General features: G+C 42.7%; 1 protein-coding gene across 1 annotated transcript; it reads left to right on the top strand.

Annotated features, from left to right (window-relative positions):
• Positions 1-121: 121 nt before the first annotated feature.
• cdk13 (cyclin-dependent kinase 13) lies at positions 122-14,018 on the top strand. Its single transcript, XM_035611963.2, has 14 exons — positions 122-2,205; positions 2,684-3,250; positions 3,368-3,526; positions 3,621-3,760; positions 3,930-4,100; positions 4,219-4,408; positions 4,529-4,585; positions 4,713-4,814; positions 6,819-6,896; positions 7,339-7,455; positions 7,551-7,682; positions 7,774-7,970; positions 10,529-11,029; positions 12,556-14,018. Exons 1-14 carry the CDS (start codon positions 1,064-1,066, stop codon positions 13,254-13,256), a joined length of 4,254 nt encoding a protein of 1,417 aa, XP_035467856.1. The 5' UTR covers positions 122-1,063; the 3' UTR covers positions 13,257-14,018.
• Positions 14,019-27,425: the final 13,407 nt, after the last annotated feature.

The following is a 27,425-nucleotide window of genomic DNA, read 5'->3' as shown; positions in this document are numbered from 1 at the left end:
AAACAAAGCAAATTCCATTGCTATCTTTAATTAACTGGTGGAACTGCTGTTATATTTTGAAGGAAGGGGTTTCCCTTATCGGTGACGTAACCACTGAGCTGGATGACGCACGTGCGTATCATTGGTTTACACAGACGCACAAGGCCTGTAGTTTGAAAGCTGTACCGTTAGCTACATGGCGAACAAACTTAATATATCTATTAATACATTCAAGCGACTTTTTAGCCGTTTCACCCGGTAAGACGTGTTCTACGTTTGGACAATGCAGTCGTCCGAGGGAGTACCGACCCGGCAGGATACGTGGAAGCAGATGTGTTTCTGAATGGCATTGTTTTATTGCAATTGACTTGAGTTGCCTTTAACTCCACGCAATAGAAAGGGAAGCTAACTGGCTAAGTTGCTAGCAGCTAACAAGCTGACGGCAGCTGTCCAGCCAACTCGCGTGCTAATTACTTCCTTGTTGCACACCGGAGAGTCGCGAAAAAGTTTGCGAGGAGGACACGGACTTTTTGGGGTCACACTTTACCAATACAGCCATAGGATTCACCTGCTTTTATGAACCACAACGTTTCAGAGGACTGGGCTTTAAATCTGTAGCGGTTCTGGGCCTGCGCTTCACCCATGAAATGGAATGCGTCTGTGTAGCTGGACACAGCTAGTGGAGCTAAAACGACTAGCATTAGCTAGCAATGTTGGATTGTATGATTGTATGTACTGATGTATGTCGGGAGTACAATGGTTGAATATCGACTGACTGTGTAACTAAACACTATATTGTGGATTTTGTGTGACGGAATCTGTTGGTACTTAGTGTCAGTAGTTTGCGTCTGAGGTAATTCACTTTTTTTTGCCCGTCAATCGTGCGTGCCTTGTAATGTTTAGCATGTGATGTAGCTAGCTGGCTGGCTGTCTTATTGTGAAATAGCTGTAGCCTCAGCTAACTAGCCTGTTACAGAGCTAGCCCAATGTTTTGTTGCAACACTAACTTTGCCATATTTTAGGCAAAGTACGTGATTTAATGGTTATTCTCAACGCGACTGCGTAGTATTTATTTTGCAGATAAATGCCTAATTCGGGCGTGCTTCGCGAGGGTCGGGTGCGGAGCCCTTCAGCACAGAGAAATGCTAACAGGCAGGATAGGCGTTGTAAACCAGTGAGTGGATCTGCTCAGCGAGAGAGACACCGTGAGAAGAGCCGGTCGTCGGCGTCCAGGAGAAAGAAACGCAGGCAGGCCAAGGGAAGAGACTTATGTCAAACCGGTACATCAGAGGACCCTGACCGAAAAAGCACTTTTGATAAAGAGGTTGAATTACGAACGTTGGTGGAGTATGACGACGTGAGTTCCCAGTCAGAGCGATTTTCTGGGAGCCCCTCTCCGATACTGGACCCCCATGGCGGTCGGCTCTCAGTGGACCGACTCAGCGATGTTGACTTTGGCGACTGCAACGGGCCAGCACCCCCAAACCGAAGTCAGCCGAGAGACCGGGAGGCAGTGTGCCGCAGCAAGGACAAACAAACAAGAGGACCATCTGAAAGGAGCAAACAAGAAAAGGAGCTGGGGAGGAAAAAAGACCGCCAGAGTCGGGAGAGAGACTCCTCCAAAGCTCGGAGTGGAGGCGGCCTTAGTGGCTCTAAAAACCACAAAGACACAGCAAGGAGTAATGACAGAAATGGGAAAAGGACATGTACATCTCAACTCGTACAATCTGCAGATAAAAAGGATTCCAAAAGTCACAGAAGTACAACCAGATCTGACAAAGAGCCCCCATCCGCATACAGAGATGCGCCACAATCTTACAGAGATGACCGTGAAGATCTGAGGGCATACAAGCGAAGTCCTGCTTTAAAAGTAGACAGTCCCTATGGGACAGCATACCCTTACAGCTACCAGTCTCCTGGTGGTTATAACCAGCTGATATGTAGAAGAAGTCCATCTTATGGGAGCAAAAAACAATCTCCCAGTTCCACATATCACACCCGCGATGTAGATGCGTATGGGGCCTATGGCATGCCAAAGTCACCCAGTTCATACTCCAGCAACAAAAGGAAGCGCTCCCCTGTGAGCCCAGTAAACTGGCGCAGGTCACCGAGTTATGGCCGACACAGTCCGTATGAACAAGGAGAGTTTGGGTCAAGTCCTTATGGAAACCGCAGGAGATCACGAAGTCCATACAGGAAGTCCCGGAGCCCAAGTCCAGATGTCAGGTGAGTTCTGCAAAGTAGCTAATAGGATGAGGTGTGTTTTAGTTTGTTGACTGGGCTGTAATGGTTTGGTTTTAATTCAAATTTTGGTAATAAGCTACACACTTATTTTCTTTATTTATATATATATAAGTATTATGACCCACTGGGCATTATTCCTATGCATCATCAATTTTTTGTTTGAAATTATTGCGCAAATGAAATAATGGCTAAGTTTTAACGAGTATTTATTAAGTCATGTTTTCTTTCAATATTTGTTACCATGCCTATGCAAGTCCAAAAGCCTTTGGCCAGCCTGTCTATTAAGTGAGGAAAAACATTTCCTGCATGGGATTATGCAGTTTCTAGACTGACTGAAATAACCTGTTTGATAGGGTTCCATTCATGGCACAATAATCTTCGAAGTTATCAGCTAAATTCATGTGAAAAGTTTGTAAATATAGAAGCAAAACATGCAAAGCTGTCCTAATTTTTTTTTCAGGCGATCTGCTAGGTCACGTAGCAGAAGTCCGTATTCATCCTCAAGGCATTCACGTTCTCGCAGCCACCATCGCCACTCTCGTTCCCGTAGTCGCCCCTCTAGCCTCTCACCAAGCACACTCACCTTCAAAACCAGTCTTGCTGCTGAACTGAGTAAGCAGAAAAGGGTTAAAGCTGCTGAAGCAGCTGCCAAGGCCAAGAACTCCAGCAACACATCTACTCCAACCAAGGGTTCCTCATCTGTTCACCAACCGAGTCCGAAGTCTAATCACACATCTAGGAAGGGCCGCCCCCCCTCTCCACCTCCACCAGATAAAGTTCCCAAAACTCGATCATCAAGCCAGCCACAGTCTCCCTCTGATCGGTCATCTAAGAGGACCACAGACCAGCACATAGCCAGGGACAAAGATGGAAAGGGGCAGGACGACTCTGTGCATCGGGATAATAGGAAAGCAGTAGCGTCTGGACAGGGCAAAGATAAAGAACAAGTGACTGGTCTTCTCAGCTCTGCTCTGTCATCACAACCATTGTCCCAGACTGTTGCTGAGCAAACTGATAAAGCAGAAGGGTAAGTGTATGTTGTTAGGTCAGTTGACAGAGGATTTTATGCACCTTTTGTACTTGATTGTTTAGACTTAATCACACTCATTGTCTCTGTATCTCCTGCATTTATTTTTGCCATCAGCTTGAAGGATGGCTTGGTCTCAGGGAAGAAAAAATCGGAGAGAAAGGCACGTCAGCTTCTGACCGACTTGCCCCTACCCCCTGAACTTCCTGGTAGCATGCCCTCCCCACATAGCCCACTCGAGGACAAAAAGTCACAAACAATTCGCAGAAGACCGAAGTATGTCATGGTGCATTTTGTGCTTGTAACTTTTCCTTTACTCGTGTTGCATAATCATTTTGCTTCCTTTGAAATATTGTCTTTTAATTCCCAGAATTTGCGGCCCACGATATGGTGAGATCAAGGAAACAGAGATAGATTGGGGCAAACGCTGTGTGGACAAGTTTGAGATAATTGGAATCACAGGGGAAGGTACTTATGGACAGGTGTACAAAGCTAAAGACAAAGACACTGGTAAGTGTTTTGATACTCCACTGTCAATGTCCTGCACAGGTTCAAGATAAAGTTGTTGATTAATGTATCTTTTTACAGTCTTGTATACAATGCACATTTATAGATCGGTGTAGGGAAGATGAGTTCCACGTTCTAGTTTTGAGATGCAATTCTTTACTCTTTTTCAAAGCTGAGATGGTGGCTTTGAAGAAAGTTCGACTGGACAATGAAAAGGAGGGGTTCCCAATCACAGCCATCAGAGAGATTAAAATTTTGCGACAACTCAACCATAAAAGCATCATAAACATGAAGGAAATTGTCACTGATAAGGAGGATGCTCTAGATTTCAAAAACGATAAAGGTACAGTTTCTTGTTGTTTCATAGTTACTCTAGGATCCTGCCAAACAACATAGATTTCTCTAATATGTGGGCATTTCTGATGACTAAATCTTATTTATTTTTTTTCAATCCACCTCAGGTGCTTTCTATCTTGTATTTGAATACATGGACCATGACCTAATGGGTTTGCTTGAGTCTGGCCTGGTTCATTTCAACGAGAGCCACATAAAGTCTTTCATGAGACAGTTGCTGGAGGGTCTTGATTACTGCCACAAGAAAAACTTTCTTCACAGAGACATCAAGTGCTCTAATATTCTGCTCAATAACAAGTGGGTCCTTGCTCCACACTCACACAGAATGAACACACTTTCTATGTTTTGTTATATTGTCTAGTATGTTTCCCAGATAGATTAATCCAGGCTTTTCCCTCCTTTTCGCCCTATAATCAGAGGTCAAATAAAGCTTGCAGACTTTGGTCTTGCTCGGCTGTATAATTCTGAAGAAAGGTGAGCCTCCTATATTGTTGCTAGTTGTATTTTGTTTGTTAAAGTTTCTCGGTGTATCAAATATTATTCCATATTTTATTTTCACCTGTTTGCGATTCAAGATAATAAACTGTATTCTCCTTTCCAGTCGACCGTACACCAACAAAGTTATCACACTATGGTACCGTCCCCCAGAGCTGCTCCTGGGAGAAGAGAGGTACACGCCTGCCATTGATGTGTGGAGCTGCGGGTAAGAGAGGTGTGTGTGTGTGTGTGTGTGTGTGTGTGTGTGTGTGTGTGTGTGTGTGTGTGTGTGTGTGTGTGTGTGTGTGTGTGTGTGTGTGTGTGTGTGTGTGTGTGTGTGTGTGTGTGTGTGTGTGTGTGTGTGTGTGTGTGTGTGTGTGTGTGTGTGTGTGTGTGTGTGCGCGTGTGTGTGTGTGAGAGAGATGTTTCCCATTCATTGATGAACAGTGCTCGAGATATGACTGACAGATTTCTTGAATAACATTAGTAAGAAGCATTGGAGAGTAGCCTCTCTGCTGGCCTTAGATATAAAATATGTCTGAAAATTTATTTCATTTTCCACACAAAACATGTATGATAGTTGAAATTAAATGAAAATCATAATGGAGACAGAATTATGGTCTTAAAAATAGGAGGAAAAATCATCTGATATATTGCAATAATCTCTTTATTATTTTATACAAATTCCTGCTTTTACAAAAAATCCCTGCATGTTTACTATTTCTGTTAATTGTACAGTTAATTGTTCTGTGCTGTTATTGTTTTTATACAAGGAATCATATTTTGAGAAGAAGCTACTATTCCCCCCTTTTTGTAATTGTATGTGGGAGGGGGTCAGTGTCCATACAACACAGGTTGTAAGGATAATAATGATGGTGATTATCATTCATATCCGTACAAAGTGTTTCTGATTAAATTATTTACAACAGCACCCAATCGTTTACAAGAGCTTAAAGTCCATTATAGATCCAGCCTCCTTAATTGCTGTAAAATTGCACAAGTCTTAGGGTTGGGTATCTTTTCACTTTTATCGATTCTTATTCTGCTTATCGAATCTGGTTGTTATCAAATCTCGCTTCCTTTTCCAATATTTTTTGCAAAGAAAAAAAGAAATAATTATTTCAAGAACTAAAACTAGCCTTCATTTATTCTTGGCACATTTAGGCTGTAGTCAGTAAACTGTCAACTGTTCCACTTCGTTTATAAAAAAAAAAAATTTATTACTCCTTTTATAAAGAATGATCAACAAAAACAATTCAAAACCAAAACTATTTTAATAAATAATAAAAACAAAAAACAAAAAATAATATAACAACATATTTAACAGATACAATGTAGTCTGCAATGAAAAGTCAATAATTTTTCTGAAGAAAAATGTTTAGGTACTCATGATTCTTGCAATGAAAGAAAAAAGCATAGAAATTAGAGCAATTAGAGAGAGAAAATGGTGGAAGAGAGCTATGGTGTATATTAACTGAAACAATGGATTACAAATATATTATAGTAATATTAATGTTGTTTGAAGATGGACCAAGATTGAGAAGAAAGGGGGGAGTAAATAAATAATCATAAATTAGAAAAATAATTAATTAGGAGAAAAAAAGACAAGACATCCTCTGAGGAAGGACCGGAGGTGAAGGGGTGCTCTGTGAATTCGTATAAGAGAAGTATACATCTGAATAATTTGAGGACATCATTCATTTACCTTCAGTATAAATATAGATAGATCATCTGTGTTTTACCTGAGTGGGATGAACACACAATTTGACGTTGCTAACATTAGCATTAGCTGTATCCCTGGGGAGGACCACAACACATTGAACACGGTGCATTCCTTCGAATTCAGTGTTTAAGTAAATGCTTCGTCATATTGGAGCTGCTTCCTCCGTTGCACAAAATATCTTCACTGCAGGTGTTGCATTTTGCTGTGTCCAAACATTCGAGCGTTTGTTGTGGTCATGGTCCAGGATGTAAACACAGTGGCTCGTCTTCTCACATGCGTTTTTCCGACCCGGAACCGATTGTTGATACCCAACCCCAGGCTGTTTATGTTGTATTTGAATGAACTGCTGAAAAGAATCAAATGTAGCTTTTATCTGAATAATAATTGATTCATCAAAGTAATAATCAACAGATGAATTGATTATCAAAACTATTTTTATCCGAGCCCTAGGGAAGTGCCAGTTTTTTGTTCTCATAATCCTAAATTGTGTCTTGTTTTCTGTCACAGATGCATTCTTGGTGAACTGTTCACAAAGAAACCCATTTTTCAAGCCAACCAGGAGCTTGCCCAGTTAGAGCTCATCAGGTAAATGTGTGATGAAACGGGGTGAAGATGTTAATAGCTCACTTTGAAAACCAGACTGGTTCCGACACTTCCGTTGTGTTGCGGTCTTTGCAGCGCGTTTTCTTAATGTGTTGTGTTATGGTCTTTGCATCACTTTTTCTTCATGTGTTGTGTTGCGGTCTTTGCAGCGCTTTTTCTTAATGTGTAGTGTTGCGGTCTTTGCAGCGCGTTTTCTAAATGCTGCGCATGTGTTGTCAAATTGATGAAGATGTTTTCTTAATTTGCTTGTGTTTAGTCTATTTGCATGTGTTTTCTTAAGTTGCAGTGCTGTGAGCTCTCAGGGGTAGTGAGCTCTACGAATTTACAGTTATTCTATACTACTGTATATAGGAAGTTGCTTATTGCCTGTTGAGTCTAAACTTTGCTGTAATCTGCTTTATCAAATGAATTCCTCTTTTTACAGCCGGATATGTGGTAGTCCCTGCCCTGCTGTCTGGCCAGATGTAATAAAACTCCCCTTCTTCAACACCATGAAGCCAAAGAAACAGTACAGGAGACGGTTACGGGAGGAGTTTGCTTTGTAAATACCTGTCCATGACGCCTCATCATATCTTTATGGCTTGGGCCTTCCAGCAGTGCATGTGACTGTGGATTTGTGCTTCTGTCCTTGTCCAGCATCCCTCCGTCTGCCTTGGATCTGTTTGACCACATGTTAAACCTGGACCCCAGCAAACGCTGCACGGCCGAACAAGCTCTAGGCAGCGAGTTCCTCAAGGATGTGGACCCAGACAAGATGCCCCCACCAGAGTATGTTTGGCTGTTGTCTTGTCAGCATGTTGATCCTACAACCAAGATCCTTTACTTGTTCCCACTATGTTAACTGCTTCAATCTTTCCAGCCTTCCACTGTGGCAGGATTGTCATGAGCTGTGGAGTAAGAAACGTCGGCGACAGAAGCAGATGCCAGAGGAACTGGTGGCCCCGAAGGCGCCCCGTAAAGAACTGGGCCTCGATGACAGCCGCAGTAACACTCCCCAGGGATTTCCTGCTCCTGGAGGTATCAAAGCTCCAACTGCGGCTGCTTCTGCACTGCTCGGTGAGTTTGAATAATATTTGTATTTTTAGGGCCTGAGCACGAGGTGCGCGGATGAAACTTGGCATGGCCCTATGGTTTATATAAGGAATATTATTAGGGCAGCATGCACCAAGGTGCAAGGCCCTATTGTTTCCGTAAGGATTATTATTATTAGGGCCGTCAACACATCTCCATGTTAATATTGACCATAGGTCATAGCGCCACCTACTGGGAACATATCATGAAAAATTTAACTTTTATATCCCCTGCCTCGCAGATTCACCTGATCTACCTCCAACTTGCTCAGATCAGTTATATCCACTGGGACATATCACATAAAAAATTCTGTGACGTTTCGTCGGACGCCGTCCGCGTGGCTATTCGTAGATGACGAGCTAACGGCTAACAAATTTGTGAACATCATAATTCAACCATATTTGGACATATCTTTACCAGATTTCTCAGGAATGATAACTTAACAGATTCCCATGTCAATATTGGACATTCGCCATGAAACGTGAGGTGTTTTTTCACTGTCAGGGATGCTTCTACAGGCAAGAAACAAAGCACACGCATTACAAACATGGACAGGTTCGATCGGATACGAGTTTTGAGTTCGGCCGTTGCAAAGCAGCTCCGTAGCACCCCCTGGAATACAAAAAACCAAGCCACCCGCGCGTACGAAATATCAGCGGCGAACGTATCTCCAGGCCGAAGTCCGTCGGTGCCAAGAACTAAACCCACCAGGTAGACGGCATTTTCGGAGTGAGGACACGGGGAAGAGAAACCCGCGTGTTGCATGCACGCACCAGGGCCGCATGCACCGAGGTGCAAGGCCCTATTGTTTCCGTAAGGATTATTATTAGGGCCCGAGCACGAGGTGAGCGGACCTGGGTCATTGCATGCACCAGAGGTGCAAGGACCCTATTGTTTCCGTAAGGATTATTAGGGCCCAAGCACGAGGTGCGCGGACCTGGGGCATTGCATGCACTGAGGTGCAAGGCCCTATTGTTTCCGTAAGGATTATTATTAGGGCCCGAGCACGAGGTGCGCCACCTACTGGGAACATATCATGAAAAATTGAACTTTTATTCCCCCTGCCTCGCAGATTCACCCGATCAACCTCAAACTTGCTCAGTAGACTTATACCAAAGTATAAAAATTCGGTGACGGTTCGTCGGACGCCATCCGCGTGGCTATTGAAAAACTACGAGCTAACGGCTAACAAAATTGTGAACATCATAACTCAACCATATTTGGACATATCTTTAACAGATTCCTCAGGAATGATAACTGTCCCGCCCTGAACAGATTCCCATGTAAATATTGGACCTAAGTCGTAGCGCCACCTACTGGCAACAGGAAGTTTGAGATTCTTTTTTTACGTCCTGTGCCTTGCAGGATCATTGGATCCACTTCATATTTGATCAGTTTAGTTGTGACACATGGCTGATGTTATACTGTGAAAATTTTTGAAACGTGTCAAACACTGTTGCCATGGTGACACATTGTTCTCCATAAAATACGTTACATATTTGAGGCACTTATGATGCTTTGTTTCTCACGAAACTTGATGTATTTTGACGAACTTTTGAACTCCTCCTAGGCGGTTATTCGGATCTGCCTTAAACTTTAGCAACGCGTAGAGGAGGCCTCCCTGATCAAACGATATCAAATGATTTAGTCTACATCGAAAGGCGTGGCCGTGGTGAAGCGTGATTCGCCATGAACAGGAAGTTGCTCCAAATCAAAGGTACGTAGTCTGATCATGGGGAAGAGAAATCCGTGTGTCCCGACTGGCCGTCGCGAGACTCGGCGGACACGTCAAGAGCAGCGACCCACGCGTCCCCGATGGCGAGAGTGTTCGGGCCCGATCATCGCTGCTTGCAGCTTTAATTATAGCTTTGAGTTACACATAATTATTCGTACATAATTATGATTTCAGTTTGTCAGGACACTTAACCCTGAATTCTCTTGATCTTCCAGCAGCGTATGAATGAATGTGTATGAATGTGACAGAAAAAGTGTTGGAAACAGCAGCGGTGTGTGAATGTGTGAAATTGAATTGTCCTGAAAAGCACTTTCAGTGATCAATAAGACTAGAACCGTCCATTTACCATGTGTGGCTTCATATGAGTTATGGATGAAAATGATCAAATTGAGTTGAACTTATCAGTTTTAGAGCTCACTTGTTTTTTTTATTAGAATAATCAAACTTGCATAACTGTTTTAAGTTATTGATGAAGTGAATCTATCTTTCCCATATCTTCTTGAAGAGTGTACGTGTAGATGACACTGCACCACGCTCATGCTCAGCTCCTTTCTGCAGTAGTGTAGTCTGACGAGGTTCACTTTTTCTTTTCATTTTAAAGTCTGCACAAAATCTGACAATGTCTTATAATATTCAGTGTTCATCAGTACACCATGTTTTATTGTGATAAAATATTTTAAACTGGGCTTTCAGTCAAATCTCACCGAAGCTTCAAAGCTTTAGAAAAGGTTGGTAAATGAATGGCAGAGTTTTGCAGTATTTCAAGAACAAAAGGTTCATTCATTGCTTTTTGTTCATCTTCTATCAGATGCAAAGGGTCCAAACACCCAGTTGACACAGGAGCAGCTGGCAGTTCTGCTGAACTTCCTTGGCCAGCCCAAGAGTGCAGTAAACATGGCACAGTTTGTCCAGTCCATGAGTACAAAGGTCAACCAGGAGACATTACAGCAGCTGTCCAAAGCCCTAGCCCCCACTGACCCTGCTGACCCTCCTGTTCAACTTACACCTGTCAAGCCTCCCCAGACTACTGCTCCTGCAGGACTGCCTCGTACACCCCCGATGCCCAAGCCCCCTTCACCCCCCATGTCTGCATTATCAGGTATTCCAGAAGGAGAGGCTGCAGCTGCCACCCAGACAGCCATGACGATGCTGCTGGCTCAATTTCTCCAAGCTCAACAAGCTCAGAGGCAGGAACCAAGTGATGGCAGAGAAGGAGCAGAGAGCACCAACCCTGCAGGGGCTGCAACAGGAGGCCATCTTCTACCTCCAGAAGTCAAACAGCCTCCAGAACCAAGCCCGGTCTCTCCAGGTAACCTCATGTGTTCATTATTTTCATTTGAGACAGCTGAACATAAGTGCAAGTTCTCTTTTTACTTGGTGAGGTGCTCGCACATCAAGCTAGCACGAGGACATGGCGTCCATGGAATACAGTGCTTTTGATATCTTTTTATCTCAAAGGTCTGTAGATGACGCTGTGATTAATCCTGTGGAAGGAGATCGGTAAGGTATGATGTATGAAAATGTCCAAAAAAGCACAATATGTTCACACTAATTTTAAAATGGCTGACTTCATGTTGGTCGTAACGTGTTAAGAGTGGCATATCCTGATGTCTGAAATGGGTCTTTAGTCTAATTGAAATGTTACAAGGGGCGCTATCAAGCCATTTTGACACAATGTCAAGGTCCCCACCTTCAAATTTGATGTAGATGAATGAAATTCGGTGGGCACATGTATCATGTCAGGACCTACTAAAAGCCTGGGGAAGTCATTAGCTCCGCCCAACAGGAAGTCAGCCATTTTGAATTTAGTGTGCAATTTTGGACATTTTCTCACAACATACTTTAACAAACTCCTCCAACAGGATTAATCACAGCAAATTCATATTGGGTCGCTGTCAGCTACATTTCATATCAAAAGGGTTTTATTCCATGAATGCCGTGGCCTTTGATGTTGCTCCATGATGGTGGTTCCTCTGCCTTGGTTAACCTTACACACCTCATGTGGTCATAAAAAAATGGTCATTATCTCCTATGTGCGCCGCTCCGACCGCAAAACCCCCTGCTGTGCACATATGTACAAGGGCCAAATCAAGGCTGCTTGCAGCTAGGGCTGCAGCTATCGATTATTTTAGTAATTGAGTATTCTACCGACTATTCCACCATTAATCAAGTAATCGGATAAGAAATACTTTTGGTTAATTGAGAGGAGTGTTGATCTTTTATCCTGCCCGTCGGGGCCGTAGTCGGGGAGCAGGGAGAGAGTTGTCTGCTCTGGGACCAACCCCTTATTTTCCCTCCAACATTGCGGTGAACCATCTGCTGCTAGCATGCACACCGGACCTCTAGCTGCTCCACTCCTTTTCTCTGTCTCGCTCCATGCACGTACACACACCACACCACACACACTCCATGCACTGCCAGATTCACAACAGGAGTTATGCCACTCATACAACAGGAGCAATGGTAAATATACAAGAGTGGTTTCCTTTTCAGAAAAAGCAACATTTCTATTACTTATACGGAAACTTGGACACTTTCTGTTATTTTCTTCCGCATGTTTCTCTGTTTTCGCTCAGAAGCCCTTTGTGTGACGATAATGATCATTCGCGCGGAAACACAGTGAGCGGTACAACGTTAGTTACATTGATTAAACAAAGATTAACAAGGATTTTTAGTAATCAATTTATTCAAATTACTTGAGGAATCTTTTCAGGCCTACTTGCAGCTTTTATTATTATTATTAATTATTTATTCCTTGCATTTCAAGATAATAAATTGAATACATTTACAAAGAATTGGCATTGTAATACCTAATGTTCATATTTTGTTTTCTAGTGTCTGATGTAGGTTCCGTGTCAATCCTGCCCCCAGACCAGAGACCACCTGAGCCTCCAGAACCACCCCCACATGCTGACCTGGACTATCGGCAGCCTCCACCTGAGCCCACCATAGGCCATGCTCCCCCCATTGCATCTGCTGGTGGAGGTGATGGTGGGAGACCTCCTGAACAGGATTACCCCCCTCTCGCTTCTGCTGAAGGGCCCGGGTACAGGGGAGAGTTCAGCCGTCCCCCGCCTCCACACTTCACGCCTACAGGGTTAGGGGACAGGTACATGGGTCACATGTTAGGTGGAGGTCTACCTTCTCACACTCTGAGAGAAGTGGTAAGCGGACCTGGCCAGGCCACAGGCTCCTCGTCATGTGCGGGGGTTCTTACCACAACTCACCCAGACCCCTTCCCTCCGGGCAGTGGAGCCACCGGACCCAGCAGCATGGTGTTCACTGGGGACAAAGACCACCGTTTTGAATACAATCCCAGCCGCCTGCCTGTAGAGGGACAGCCCAACCCCAGCGTTATCCACCTGTATAACCATGCCATGGCGAGAAAGGAGGGTGTACCTCTTCCCCCACCCATCCCAGCACCAGGACAACCCTGGGGCTCCCCTTCTCAAGTCGGGGCTCCACCACTACCCTTAGGCTTTGTTCCACATGTGAACTCAACAGCAACTATCAGAGGACGAGGACTGCCATTCTGAAAGACCGGAAATCTAAGATGGCAGTTTGTGACAATGGACAAAAGGACTCTATTTTGAGCCTGAAGCTTCTCAGGCCAGACCAGAGGGACGTGGACATGCCCAACTCAATTTGAAATAACTTTAAACTGTGTAAGGCACTGTGCTCCCCCTCAGTCTGGAATGTGGAGTACGTTGCAGAAGGACAGCTGAGCAACACCGGCGGAGCTTTTCTTGCTCATACCATTTTCATATTTTTTTTGTAATCTATTCTGCTGTCTTTTAAATTAAACTTTTACCTTTTTGAGTGTACACTTATCAGGCAGGTACATTTGAAACCTCTACCATAGTCTGTCTGTAATTGTTCCAAGGCAGATATTATTTTGCAATGAAAGGAAATGGATAATGTGTTTTCCCAGCACAATTAGGAATATGACCATTAATATAGTGTCCTCTCTTTTTATGACCATGATTATGTTGAAAATTGTGACAACTCACTTGATTGGGTTGACGTGTTAGAGGTTAGCACAGGTAGCTATTTGAGGAAAAGGATGGTTGTATCCAGAGAGACTGGAAGCACTTGAACAACTGCAGCAAATCCGATCAGATTTAATGGAGAGTCTGTAATCACTGTCATTTCCACTTACATTTTTGCCAGTAGTTGTAAAATCATGAGCAAAACACTCAAGTGACAAGAGTTCTTAAAGGAAACAATGTCTTATGTACTCAAATGACACACCCTCCCTTCTCCTTTGGCAAATGTTTATTAAAGAAATGCCAAATGTATCATTGTCTTTTTAATTACATGGATTTTTATTGAAGGTCTTGGTTTGCTTAGTTATTGGATATGACTTCATAGATCGCACCACTAGATGGCAGTGTCACGTTAAACATCAGCACATACACTCGCCTTAAAATCGCAACAACAAAGAGAAACGAGTTCTCTCCAAAATCAATCACACCCCCTTTAACATTGTTGTTGTTCTTCTGATCATTTAAAGCTAAATACATGATTCAAGAGTAAGTAGTTATGATGAAAATAGGTTTTCCTGTGGCATGAAAACTTTGACCTCTTTTGAAAAGGAAGCCAGGTGGGCATTCTGAGACTAGTGAGATTTGAGATGACAAAGCCAAACCTCAATCAAAAAATAAGTAACTGTCTTTAATATGAAGCACGCACAATACAGTATAAAGGAGCGCATGGCTGTTCATCTCACAAATGTATTCTAAGAACCAGATACCAAAAGAAAATGTCGGTGCTCTTCAGTTCTACAGAAGATTATTTCTTTCTTCGTTTTTATCCATCTTTATTGAAATAGTTAATAGTACATTTTGTATAAACGAGTTCATACAATAAAGATAAATTAAATTGTACAACAAATACCATCATGTAGCGAAAGGAAGAATAAACAAAAAGAAAAGAAAAACAACAAAAAACAACAAAAGGTCTGCCAAAGGAACCTCCCCTTCATTTCTAAAAAACTTGAAGAATCTGTTGCTAAGCAGTTATGTGATTATAGTTTGAAGATTCTCAGTCAGGGTTTAGAAAACATCATAGTAAAGAAACAGCACTGATGAAGGTTATCAACGACCTCATGGCCTCAGAAAATGGACGTTTCTATTCTCATCCTATTAGATCTTAGTGCTGCATTTGACATTTGATGACAAGATTCTGTCACAGAAACTCAAACACATTATTATCAGAAAGCACCACGTACATTTTCATTTTTATGCAGATGATACACAGCTGTAATTCAGCCACCAGGGTCCTCTGGAACCACGGATGCAGACTCCCTCTCCACATTTAAAGTTAAACTTAAAACCTTCCTCTTTGATAAAGATTATAGTTAGAGCTGCTCAGGTGTTTACTAAACCATTTCTTTGTAATGCTGCTATAGGCCTAGACTGCTGGGGGAACTCCCATCTTGCAGCTCTCTCTCTCTCTCTCTGCCACCATGTATTTATATTATATGTCACTAACTCTGTTTTCTCTCCCTCCTAGTGTATCTCTGACTCCAAAGCTGCAGGATCTAAATCCTACACTATTATTATTAGTAGAAGTAGTAGTATTATTATAATTATTATTAACATCAACAACAACGTCATTTCATCTAGAAGTGTCAGTATAATTATTGTCATTATAAGAATCAGTCTGACAGAGCTTAAAGTAAGGGTTATACAATTGATCTCTGTCTCTCCCCCATCTCTCTCCTCTCACCCCATCCAGTCCAGTCACAGCAGATGTTTCGCCCACAACTGGTTCCGGTTCTGCCAGAGATTTCTTCCTGTTAATAGGGAGATTTTTCTCTCCACAGTCGCCAAGTGCTGCCCATTGTGGGAACTGTTGGGTTTTCTCTGTGATATTGTGAGGTCTCTACCTCTCTATGTAAAGTCCCTTGAGATAATGTATGTTGTGATTTGGCGCTATACAAATAACATTGAATTGAAATTGAATAAGGTTAAGTTCCTGTTGCAGTTTTACACAAAATCCAAGGGCGCCAAGACATGTCAGTAAACAATGACATGGTCTGTCTTGTTGTCAATTTAACAGTGTAATATGAATGTATTTTTTATGTACACTGTGGCTTAGCTTTTGATGATAATGATTGAAAATGCAGATGACTACATGTTTTCAGTATTGCATTTATCAATTACAGCATTACAAAGTAACACATTGCTGCATGTGGGAGATCAATTGCAAGAGATAGGGTTTAAGCCCAGATTGTCCCCTTACTCTCCCCTTGTCCACAGTTGCCAAGTGCTGCTCATTTTGGGAACTGTTGGGTTTTTATGTAATATTGTAAGGTATTGAATTTAATCATTTTTTATCTTTGTGAAGCACTTTGTGACTGGTGTCTGTGAACAGTGCTATATAAATAAAAATTAGTTATTTACTTAATTATATGAGGTTGATAGTTGCAGGGACACTTGACCTCATCATGAAAAAACACGACCATCCCGCCCTAGTCTGTAGAGCGCTATGATTGCTTTTCCATTTGTTTTTGGAGCTAAAACTAGACTTAAATTCTTCTTTTAGAGCTAGTGGAAGATTGTTGTGTTTTACTCATGGAATGCCAATCATTCTGACAACAGAATTTTCAATTCATTTTCCTATTTCAATTTAACACTCAATAAATTTATACTATTTTGCTTTTGTTTCCAAATTATGGGTGCAAATTACATTCTCTTTTGAGTTTTTCGAAGGTTTCGAAGAATTTTTGGTAACCTTTTATTAAACAGTCCGCTAATTACCTGGTAACACAACATAACTTGGGTAAAAGTATAGATACTCCTGGTCAAATATTACTCCAATAAAAGTGAAAGTTGCTGGGTCAAATTATTACCTGAGTTAAAGTACAGGAGTACTTGCTTTTAAAAATACTTAAGTTTTCAAATCCAACCCTTTTAAAGTAAGGCAAGGCAAGGCAAGTTTATTTGTATAGCACATTTCAACAACAAGGCAATTCAAAGTGCTTTACATAAAACATTAAAAGCAATTGGGAAGAAACAGATTAAATCACATTAAAATATAATTTAAAAAATTAAAAAGGTGAAAAATAAAAACATTTTAAAGTAGAATAAGACAGGTGATAAAAGTTACAGTGCAGTACAACAAATATATAGATAGTATTTAATGAAAGGCAGCAGCAAATAAAAAAGTCTTCAGTATTGATTTAAAAGAACTGAGAGTTGCAGTAGATCCGCAGTTTTCTGGGAGTTTGTTCCAGATATGTGGAGCTTAGAAACTGAACGCTGCCTCTTCATTTTCAGTTCTGACTCTGGGGACAGAGAGCAGACCTGTCCCAGACGACCTCAGAGGTCTGGATGGTTCATAGCAAAGCAGAAGATCACAAATGTATTTTGGCCCTAAACCGTTCAGTGCTTTGTAAACCAACACTAATGTTTTGAAGTCAATTCTTTGACAAACAGGAAGCGAGTGTAAAGATCTGAGGACTGGAGTAATATGATCTACTCTTTTGGTCTGAGTGAGGACTCGAGCAGCAGCGTTCTGAATTAACTGCAGCTGTCTGATTGACTTTTTAGGGAGACCTGTAAGGACATTGTTACAGTTGTCGAGTCTGCTGAAGATGAATGCATGGACAACTTTTTCCAAATCCTGCTGAGACAAGTCTTTTAATCCTTGAGATATTCTTGAAGAACCTCATGAAAATAGACTGACTTATTAATCATTTTAATGTGGCTGTTGAAGTTCAGGTCTGAGTCCATGACTACACCCAGATTTCTGGCTTGGTTTGTGGTTTTTAACATAACCGTTTGAATCTGGGTACTAATTTAAATCGGTCTTCCTGGACTTCAAAAACAATTATTTCAGTTTTTTCTTTGTTTATTTGAAGAAAATGCTGATGCATCCAGTCGTTGATTTCCTCAATGCCATTCCTCAGTGTTTGTATTGGAGCATAGTCCCCAGGTGATATTGTTATATAAATTTGTGTGTCGTCTGCATAATTATGGTAACACATTTTGTTGTTTTCCATGATCTGAGCCAGTGGGACCATGATGAACAGAAGAGGCCCCAGAATTGAGCCTTGGGGAACTCCACATGTAATTTTTGCCTGCTCAGATGTGTTGTTACCAATAGACACAAAGTAGTCCCTGTCTTTCAAGCACTGAGATCCAGTAAACTAAGACTGACATTTAAGATGTCATTGAAGACCTTAACAAGAGCCGTCTCAGTGCTGTGGTGTGGTCCAAACCCAGACTGGAAGACATCAAAACAGTTGTTATTGCCATGTCGTTCAGCTGCTTAAAAACAGCTTTTTCAATGATTTGGCTCAGAAATGGGAGGTTTGAAATAGGTCTATAATTGTTCATTAGTGAAGTGTCCAAATTGTTCTTTTTAAGGGTGGCTTGATAACAGCAGTTTTCAGGGCCTGTGGGAAGACACCTGAGAGAAAAGATGTGTTTCCAATCTGTACAAGATCTTAGGCCGTGCAGTTTGAAACATTTTTGAAAAAGTCTGTTGGCAGAATATAAAAACAACAGGGGGAGGATTTTAGATGTTGTATAATGTCCTCCAAGGTTTTATGGTTGATCGGATAAAGTGATTAAATTGATTTTAAGTGGAAACACGGACAACACATCTCCTGCACCTGATGTGGAGACACTGACTGCTTGCCTAATTTTCAGAATTTTGTCAGTGAAGAAGGAAGCAAGTTCATTGCAGGCCCTGGTGGAAAGAAGTTCTGGGGCTACTGACACAGGAGGGTTTGTTTGCCTGTCGACAGTAGTGAACAAGGCACGTGCATTGTTATTGTTTTGGGCAATGATGTCAGAGAAGAAGGATTGCCTTGCATTTCTCAGTTCCAAGTTGTAGATGTGTAGTCTTTCTTTATAGATTTCATAGTGGACCTGGAGATTTGTTTTTCGCCATCTGCGTTCAGCTTTTCGACACTCCCTTTTTTCTGTTCCTACCAACGTGGCATGGAGATCTTTTTTAATTTTTTTTTTACCAGAGATCACTTGACAAACAATAGCATCAATAACAATTGTAATTTTAACATTGAAGTTATAAACAAGCTCATTTACTAAAACCCCAGTGAGGTTGGGCGTGGAGGAGAGAGCCTGAATGATATTGAATATTTTCGATGATATACTGTTTTCTGATGACTTTCCTTTGAACATTTGTCTGCACAGTGATAGCACTCTTAAAAAAAATACAGGAATGATCGGAGAGAGCAACATCAATCACCTCAACCCTCAGACATGTTCACACCCTTGGACATGATTAGGTCCAGAGTGTGACCTTGTAGTGTGAGCTCCGTCACATTCAGTCCATAGTTATCAAGGACACAACACAGTTCTTTAGTCCCTCTGTCCAGGGGTTTGTCAACATGAATGTTAAAGTCACCGACAATAACTACACAGTCAAAGTCAATACAGATAGACAGTAGTTCAGAAAAGTCATCAAAAAAGTTGCACAATATTGAGGTGGTCTGTAGATATTAAGGAACATAACTCGGTAGGAGGAATTCAACTGAACTTAGTACTTACATCCGTTCCCTATGGTTACCGAAGAAAGTGAAATGGAACAAAACATTGATGAAAATCGACCTGCCTTCACCAGACCTGAGGAAGGAGATGGAGTCAGTGGGTACCCAGACTCTGACACAGAAAGTCGACCCCTGACCCCTCCTGTTGAGTATAATCAGTGACAGAAAACCACAACAATTCCTCACGAGTCATTGGGTGAACTGACAGTGCAATCACATGCTAATGTTAACCCATTTCTGCTCACGCAGCGCCATACTAACCTGTCACAGTTGCACTTCATCACACTCCACCTCCACACTCACTCGTGCCAGGTGGAGTTTGATGAGGAAGCTACTTCCAGGTAGCCCCGGGTTGCTGCTTGTGCGGTCGACCGGTTGGCGCAGAGTAGTTGTTTTTATATAGTATTTGTATTTTTATTTGTTTACAACTGCCTTTTTCTGTCTTTTAGTCCCTTCTTAGTCTTTTTACTTGTTCTCTGTTTTCCACCGTGTCCGTAAAGTGTGGCTTACTCGGTAGTTTACCTACTACGAGTTTGTTGGGGTCTCACCACCGGCTCCGTTCTTTGTTTTGGATTACTGCCGGATACCTCACACTGCCTCTCATCGACCTGGATATCCAAGGAACTTTCAGGGCACTAGTGTCTCTTTGTTTTTCTGTGGAACTCATCTCAGCCAACTCCAACGAACACAACCTTCCAGACGGCCAGGGAGTCACCTACTCCAGAGACTTTCTGCTGCAGCTCGCATTTCACCACCATCATGTCATCACTACGGACACCTTTTCCCTTGTGTTTGTTTCATCTTGAATTTGTTATTTCCTGTTCTACTTTGTAGCCCATTTCCTCATGTCACTGCACTTCCTGTTCTCCTTTTGTATTTTGGTGTCTTGACTTCTCCTGTGTCTCCTGCTCCTGTGATTGTCTGCACCTGTTCATAATGTGTCTCACCAGTGTTCAAGCTTCCCTGGTGTATTTATTCTTTGTGCCTGTAACCACAACTAGGAATATCGACACATACTTAGCATTAAGCATAGCACGTGATGCAACATTTGATAACAGAAAGTGTGATAAATAGTGATGCTAAACTGTACGACACTGATGGGGGAGCATTTAACCGCGAGAGCACAGGCAACGGCACACAAATATCTGGAAAACTCTCAAAAGACTGCTTGGACACTTCATAAAAATATTTTCAGCCACTATGCGATAAAAAACACTAGATAATAGCCATAGCACTGTGAACAAGCAAATAACAGCCTATTTACAAAACTACAGTAGCATACAGTAAGGTTACTGAGTGCTAAAATAAAATGGCAAATTAAAGAAACAGGGATGATTACCGGTCAAGCAGAAATGTGGCCAATTGTGCATCGTTTTGGAATCCTTTTAGATCTCGCAGCTCTCTCCATCTGTTCTGATGTTTACACAGTTTTTTTTTAAATTCTGGCTCCATCTGCCTTCTTCTTTTTAGCTTGTTTTTGCTCTTTGCTCTTCTTTGCTTTGGTGGTCTTTCTTGTATATGCAGTTTCTGGCAGAGGAGGGGTTGGCAGTTTTTTAAATGCGTGGCATTTCTCTGCCATTGTGTTTTCAAACAACATTTTTTTCCCCCTCTGTAAGTGATAGTCCTGACATTCTCCAGTTTACTCTGTATTCAAGCAACTGTACAAAAGTCTCAACACACGTGCTATTCATCCGTTTAAATTCATGATAAATGAACAAAAGACATGAGTGATATACCCACGAATCCCTTCAAAAAATCATAAATATACTGTCAAAATAAATGTTACTGTACTTCTTCTCTCACTACCTCTCTGACAAGCCTCAGGTGCAAATTAACTAATACTGAATGAACTTCAGAGAGCATATGGGGTGCTTTCACAGAGATGAATACCAATGAGGTAAACTTACTTAAATTAGACAGAAACAGAGAAAGTATAAGTATCAGTCTGGTAGAAATTAAAGCAACTGTTATACTACCCCCCCATCCCCCGATATGTTTACAGTACATGTCACTAACCCTGTTTGTGTTTTCTATCTCTCCTAGTGTATCTCTGACCCCAGAGCTGCAGGACCCAAACCCGTCATTATTATTGCTTTTATTATTATTATTAATATCCTCACTAATAATAACAACAACATAATTGTATTTTTTAATTATAAGTATCAGTCTGGTAGAGATTACAGCGGCGGTTGTACAACTGTCCTCTCTCTCTCTTCTCCCCTACTGTCTCTCCTCCCACCCTCTTCCTGCCCACCTCTCCTCTCTTCCTCCTCTCTCTCCTCACCCCAACCGGTCGAGACAGATGACCGCCCACGACTGAGTCTGGTTCTGTCAGAGATTTCTTCCTGTTAAAAGGGAGTTTTTTCTCTCCACCGTCGCCAAGTGCTTTGCTCATTGTGGGATTTGTTGGGTTTTCCCTGTAATATTGTTATATTGACCTCACTATGTAAAGTGCCTTGAGACAATGTATATTGTGATATGGCGCTATACAAATAAAATTGAATTGAAAATTGAATTGAAAATTGAATTGAAAATTGAATTGAATTGAATGACTTTCATTTGTTGCCTCTGAAGATTTAGTTGTGGCTGAGTGCATCTATGAGGATTTGTTTGTATACTGTATAGAACAATTCATAACATACATTATCTCGAGGCACATCAAATAGTGAGGTCGGAACCTCACAATATTACTGAGAAACACAAAAGTTCCCACAATGAGCAGCAGTTGGCAACTGTGGAGGAGAAAAAAAAACTCCCTTTTAACAGGAAGAAATCTCTAACAGAACTGGACTCAGTTGTGGGCAGAACATCTGCTGTGACTGGTTGGGGTGAGGAGAAAAATGGTGGAAAGAGGAGAGGTGTGTTATGGGGCAGCTCTCTTTCCGGTTGTAGGTCCGGGGGCTGGTCCTTCCTGAAGCAGGTCAAGGGGAGTGGCCGTTCACTCGGCCTCTCTACTCGCACAGCTGCTGCCCATCCATGAATCACCGCTACAAGAATTAAACCCAGATTGATCCCACCATCGTCGCCAGATCGTTGTATCCACCAATGTGGTAAAACTTGGCTCTGTTTAGTCGTTGCTCGAGTTCTGATTTTTGTTCGTGTTCCACTTCCACTAACTGTTCTTTTCGTGCTCAGACCCTGCCTCCATCTGACGTCTGCCCTGCTCCAAGTTCCCCTTCAGCCTGTCCTGCTACCTGACCGCAGCCCACCAACCGCCGAGGTTAAAGCCCAAGCTCACCTGCCTGGTTTCCTCCTCTGGGGTTCGCTTCGGGTTGAACCGTTAAATAAACTTTTTGTTCTACTCACACCGTACCTCTGAGTCCTGCCTGTCTCTGTGTTCTGGGTCAGAAGCCTAACGTAACAAGGTGGGAGGAATGAGGGGGAGAGAAGAGCCAGGAGGAGAGAAGAGAGAGAGAACAGCTGTACAACTGCTGCTTTAATCTCTGAGGAGCTCTAACAATAAGCGTAATCAAAGAGGAAGGTTTTAGAGAGGGTGTCTGAAGGCTCTGCTCCTATCTACTCTTACAGACTCTTGGAACCACAAGTAGTCCTGAGTTTACAGAGACAAGTGATCTATTGAGATAAAATTGAACTATGAGCTCTGTAAGATATGATGGAGCTTGATTATTAAAGGCTTTGTAGGTGAGGAGCAGGATTTTGTATTATACTCTGAATTTTACAGGAAGCCAATGCAGAGATACTAACACTGGAGAAATATGATCTTTTTTTCTAGTTCCTGTCAGAACTCGTGCTGCAGCATTTTGGAAACTGGAGCCATTTCACAGACCATTTGGGAAACATCCTAACAGTAATGAATTATAGTAGTCTAGTCTAGAAGTGACAAATGCATGAACTAGTTTTTCTGCATCCTTTTGAGATTGGATGTCTATAATGTTCTTGATATTGTGCAGGTGAAAGAAAGCTGTCCTAGAGACTTATTTTATGTGTGAGTCAAAGGACATGTTCTGGTCAAAGGTAACTCCAAGGTTCCTCAGAGTAACGCTGGAGGCCAAGGTTATACCATCCAAGGTAACTACATGATCAGATAATGTTTCTCTGTGGTGTTTAGGGCCGAAAAATTAAAAATGATAAGTCATCCAGGCCTTTATGTCTTTAAGTTTGTCTACCTGATTAGTTTCTTCTGGCTGTATAGGTAAATACAGCTGGGTATCATCTGCGTTGCAATGGAAATTGATGTGGTGCTTTCTTATAATATTGCCTAAAGGAAGCATATATAAAGTGAAAATTATCGGTCCCAGTACAGAACCTTGTGGTACCTCAATGTCTCACTTTTGTATGAATGAAAGATTTGTTGTTAATGTTAACAAACTGAAATTTATCAGATAAGTAGGACTTAAACCATTCTAGTGCTGTTCCTTTAATCCCAATGTGTTCTAGTCTCTGTAACAGAATTTTGTGATCGATGGTATCAAATGCGGCACTAAGATCTAATAAGACGAGAATAGAAACATGTCCACTGTCTGTGGCCATGAGAAGGTCATTGGTAACCTTCAGTAGTGCTGTTTCTGTACTATGATGTTTTCTATACCCTGACTGAAAGACTTCAAGCAGACTATTCCTGTGTAAATAGACAAATAACTGGTTGGCAACAGTTTTTTCAAGGGTTTTAGAGATAAAGGGGAGGTCTGATATGGGTCTATAGTTAGCTAAGATATCTGGGTATAGAGTCATTTTTTTGAGCAGAGGTTTAACTACTGCCACCTTAAAGCCCTTTGGTACATAGCCTGTTAATATTGATAAATTGATCCGATCTAATATGGAACTATTAATTAAAGGTAATACATCCTTAAATAGCCTTGATGGAATAGGATCTAAAAGACATGTTGATGACTTGGATGAAGTGACAAGTGAAGTGAGCTCAGCCAGATCTATAGGGGAGAAGCATTCTAAATATAAATTAGGCAATATTGATTGTTCAGGGGCTACTGTACTGGACAGTGTGCCTTTGCTATTAGTGGGAAGAAGCTGGTAAATTTTTTCTCTGATGGTAATAATCTTATTAGTAAAGAGGCTCATCTTGGTCCCAACAACGAAATGTCATGGGTTTGACTGTCTAGGTAACCTAGTCAGGTTTCTAGAAATGAGAGCTGCACCATCCAAAGAAGGATGAATGCGCAAGTTATCTATGAAGCCCACATTGTTATCTGGACACCACCTCGACAACCAGTTGGTTAGTGATGATGTGCGGCTATACATGTCATCACTGTTCAAGTTGGGCAGGGGTTCAGAGAAATCGTCAGAGTCCGACATTGCTTTCACATAAGTACACACCGAAAACAGTATTCATCTGTGACCTCAATTCGTGCAATCGGCTGTCGTTACTGCCGTGTGAATAATAATTTTCCATATCTACGTTTATCCTTAGCCAGCAGTTTTAACTGGGATTCAATGTCACCTGCTCTGGAGCCAGGAATACATGCTTTACTAAATGCTTCAGACAACTTTGCCATCATGGTTATATCTAACCGGTGTTGAGTGATTGCAGGACACTTGGTGTATGGTGTGGAAGTCACATGCTTTGGTTCCCAAATCATACACCGTGACATCCTTGTCATTGACAAGTTAATTTACTAGCAAAAACATAAGGTCACAGTGAGAGATTGAATAAATCACCACTTTTATAGTTTTTCAAGCACAGTTACAATCAATATTTTTTTCATCCAGTTGTTTCTTGAGCTCTTTTAAACTCTGAGTCACATTTGGACAAAAGTCAGAGAAAAATATAGTGAAGTAATGCATTGACTTTTGCACCCAACATGATTAGTGACATTCTCTACAATTTATTTAGATGAACCAATTTGTCATCACATGGTATAAATCACACCAAGAAGATATGAAATAGCATAATGACAATATAGAAAAGTTCGCACTGTTTATCAACAACAGATGGTGCAACCAGGGGCATGTTACGGTGAAAGAGATCGTGTGCAACAGAGACATCGAGTTGCTGGCGGTAGGTCTCAGACCGTACTACATGCCAAGAGAGTTCTCCCACGCCATTGTTGTTGGTGTTTACGTTCCTCCGCGTGCGCACGCAGACACCGCGCGTGACGTCATGCACTCCACCATCGCGAGACTGCAAACACAACATCCAGACGCATTCATCGCCATCTCCGGAGATTTTAACCACGTCACACTGGACTCCACACTGCCAGACTTTCACCAGTTTGTAAACTGTCCCACAAGGAAGAACAGGACATTAGACCCCCAATATGCCAACGTGAAGGAAGCTTACACGGCCACTCCTCTACCCCCACTGGGAAAGTCTGATCATAACCTGGTTCTGCTTACGCCACAGTACAAACCACAGATCCAGAGACAGTCCACGACCACACGCTCCTTCAGGAAATGGTCTCCTGGGACAGCGGAGGCTCTGAGGGACTGCTTTGAATGTACTGACTGGAGCGTCTTGCAGGAAGCACATGGTGAGGACATCGAGGGGGTCACACACTGCATTGCTGACTATGCTGGGGATGCTGGGAGAGCAAACCAGCGAAAGCTGTTTTTTAACAGGTTTGATACTCCAGCTCCCACAAACAACGACAGCCCACTTCACACCCCCACCATGTCCATCCCCTCCCCCAACACTACCACCATGTCCATCACCACCTCAGACTGCAGACCACCCCCACCCTCCACACCCATGGACAGTTCACCCCCCTCCTCACCACCAACCCTCCTCCCTACCATCATCACCAAGGATCAGGTGAGCAGAGAGCTGAGGAGGCTTCGTCCAAGGAAAGCAGCGGGCCCGGACAGAGTGTGTCCAAGGATGCTTAAAGCCTGTTCTGCTGAACTGGGGGAGCCACTCCAGCACGTCTTCAACCTAAGCCTGCAGCTGGGGAGGGTCCCAGTGCTCTGGAAGACTTCATGTCTCATCCCGGTTCCTAAGAAAAAACACCCCAGGGAGCCGGGTGACTTCAGACCAGTAGCACTGACATCACACATCATGAAGACCTTTGAACGGCTGCTGCTCCATATCCTCAGACCCCAGGTCCACCACGCACAAGATTCACTGCAGTTTGGATACCAGGAGAAGGTGGGTGTGGAGGATGCCATCCTCTACCTGCTCCATAGGGCCTACTCTCATCTGGACAAGGAGAGCGGCGCTGTGAGAATCGCGTTTTTTGACTTCTCCAGCACCTTCAACACAATCCAACCGCTCCTGCTGAGAGACAAGCTGACAGCGATGAGGGCGGACCCACTCCTGGTGACATGGATTGCGGACTATCTCACGGAGAGACCACAGTACTTCAGACTAAAGGGCTGTACGTGGTCAGCAGCACCGGATCACCGCAGGGGACCGTGCTCTCTCCTGTCCTCTTCACCTTGTATACATCTGACTTCCAGTATAACTCAGGGCTCTGCCACATTCAGAAATACTCGGATGACACTGCGATAGTTGGCTGTATCAAGGATGGACAGGAGGGGGAGTACAGGAGCCTGGTCGAGGACTTCGTGAGGTGGTGCAGGTCCAACCATCTGCAGCTGAACACCTCCAAGACCAAGGAGATGGTGGTGGACTTCAGAAGGAAGAAACCACATCTCCAACCCGTGTCCATCGTGGGGGTCGATGTGGAGGTGGTCAGGACATAGACTGGACAGCAAATATGGACGCTCTACACAGGAAAGGGCAGAGCCTTCTGTACTTCCTGAGAAGGCTGGGGTCCTTCAACATCTGCAAAAAATTGTTGCAGATGTTTTACCAGTCTGTGGTGGCCAGCGTCCTCTTTTATGCTGTGGTCTGCTGGGGAGGGAGCAGCAAGAGGAGAGATGCTGGTCGACTGGACAGACTGGTGAGGAGAGCTGGCTCAATGGTGGGCACAGAGCTGGACTCTCTGCTGACAGTGGCAGAAAAAAGGACCCTGGACAAACTGCTGTCAATACTGGACAACGCCAACCACCCACTGCACAACACCTTCACCAGGCAGAGGAATGTGTTCAGTGGCCGACTGCTGTCCCAGTCTAGCTCCACCAACAGACTGAAAAACTCTTTCGTCCCCCTGGCCATCAGACTGTACAACAGCTCCTAGTAAAGGCAGGGAGAACAATAGAAAAGGACAATTTATTTCAACCTTCATTTGCACATCCATTTTCCTGTTTTGCACTGTCATAAGCTAGTTTTTATAGTTATAGTTCAATATTTAATTTAATTTTGTAT

The sequence above is a fragment of the Scophthalmus maximus genome, chromosome 16 (genome assembly GCF_022379125.1).
Source record: "Scophthalmus maximus strain ysfricsl-2021 chromosome 16, ASM2237912v1, whole genome shotgun sequence".
Classification (NCBI taxonomy): Eukaryota; Metazoa; Chordata; class Actinopteri; order Pleuronectiformes; family Scophthalmidae; genus Scophthalmus; species Scophthalmus maximus.
Note: the sequence above shows the minus strand (reverse complement) of the source record. Positions and strands in the feature narration are given on the sequence as shown.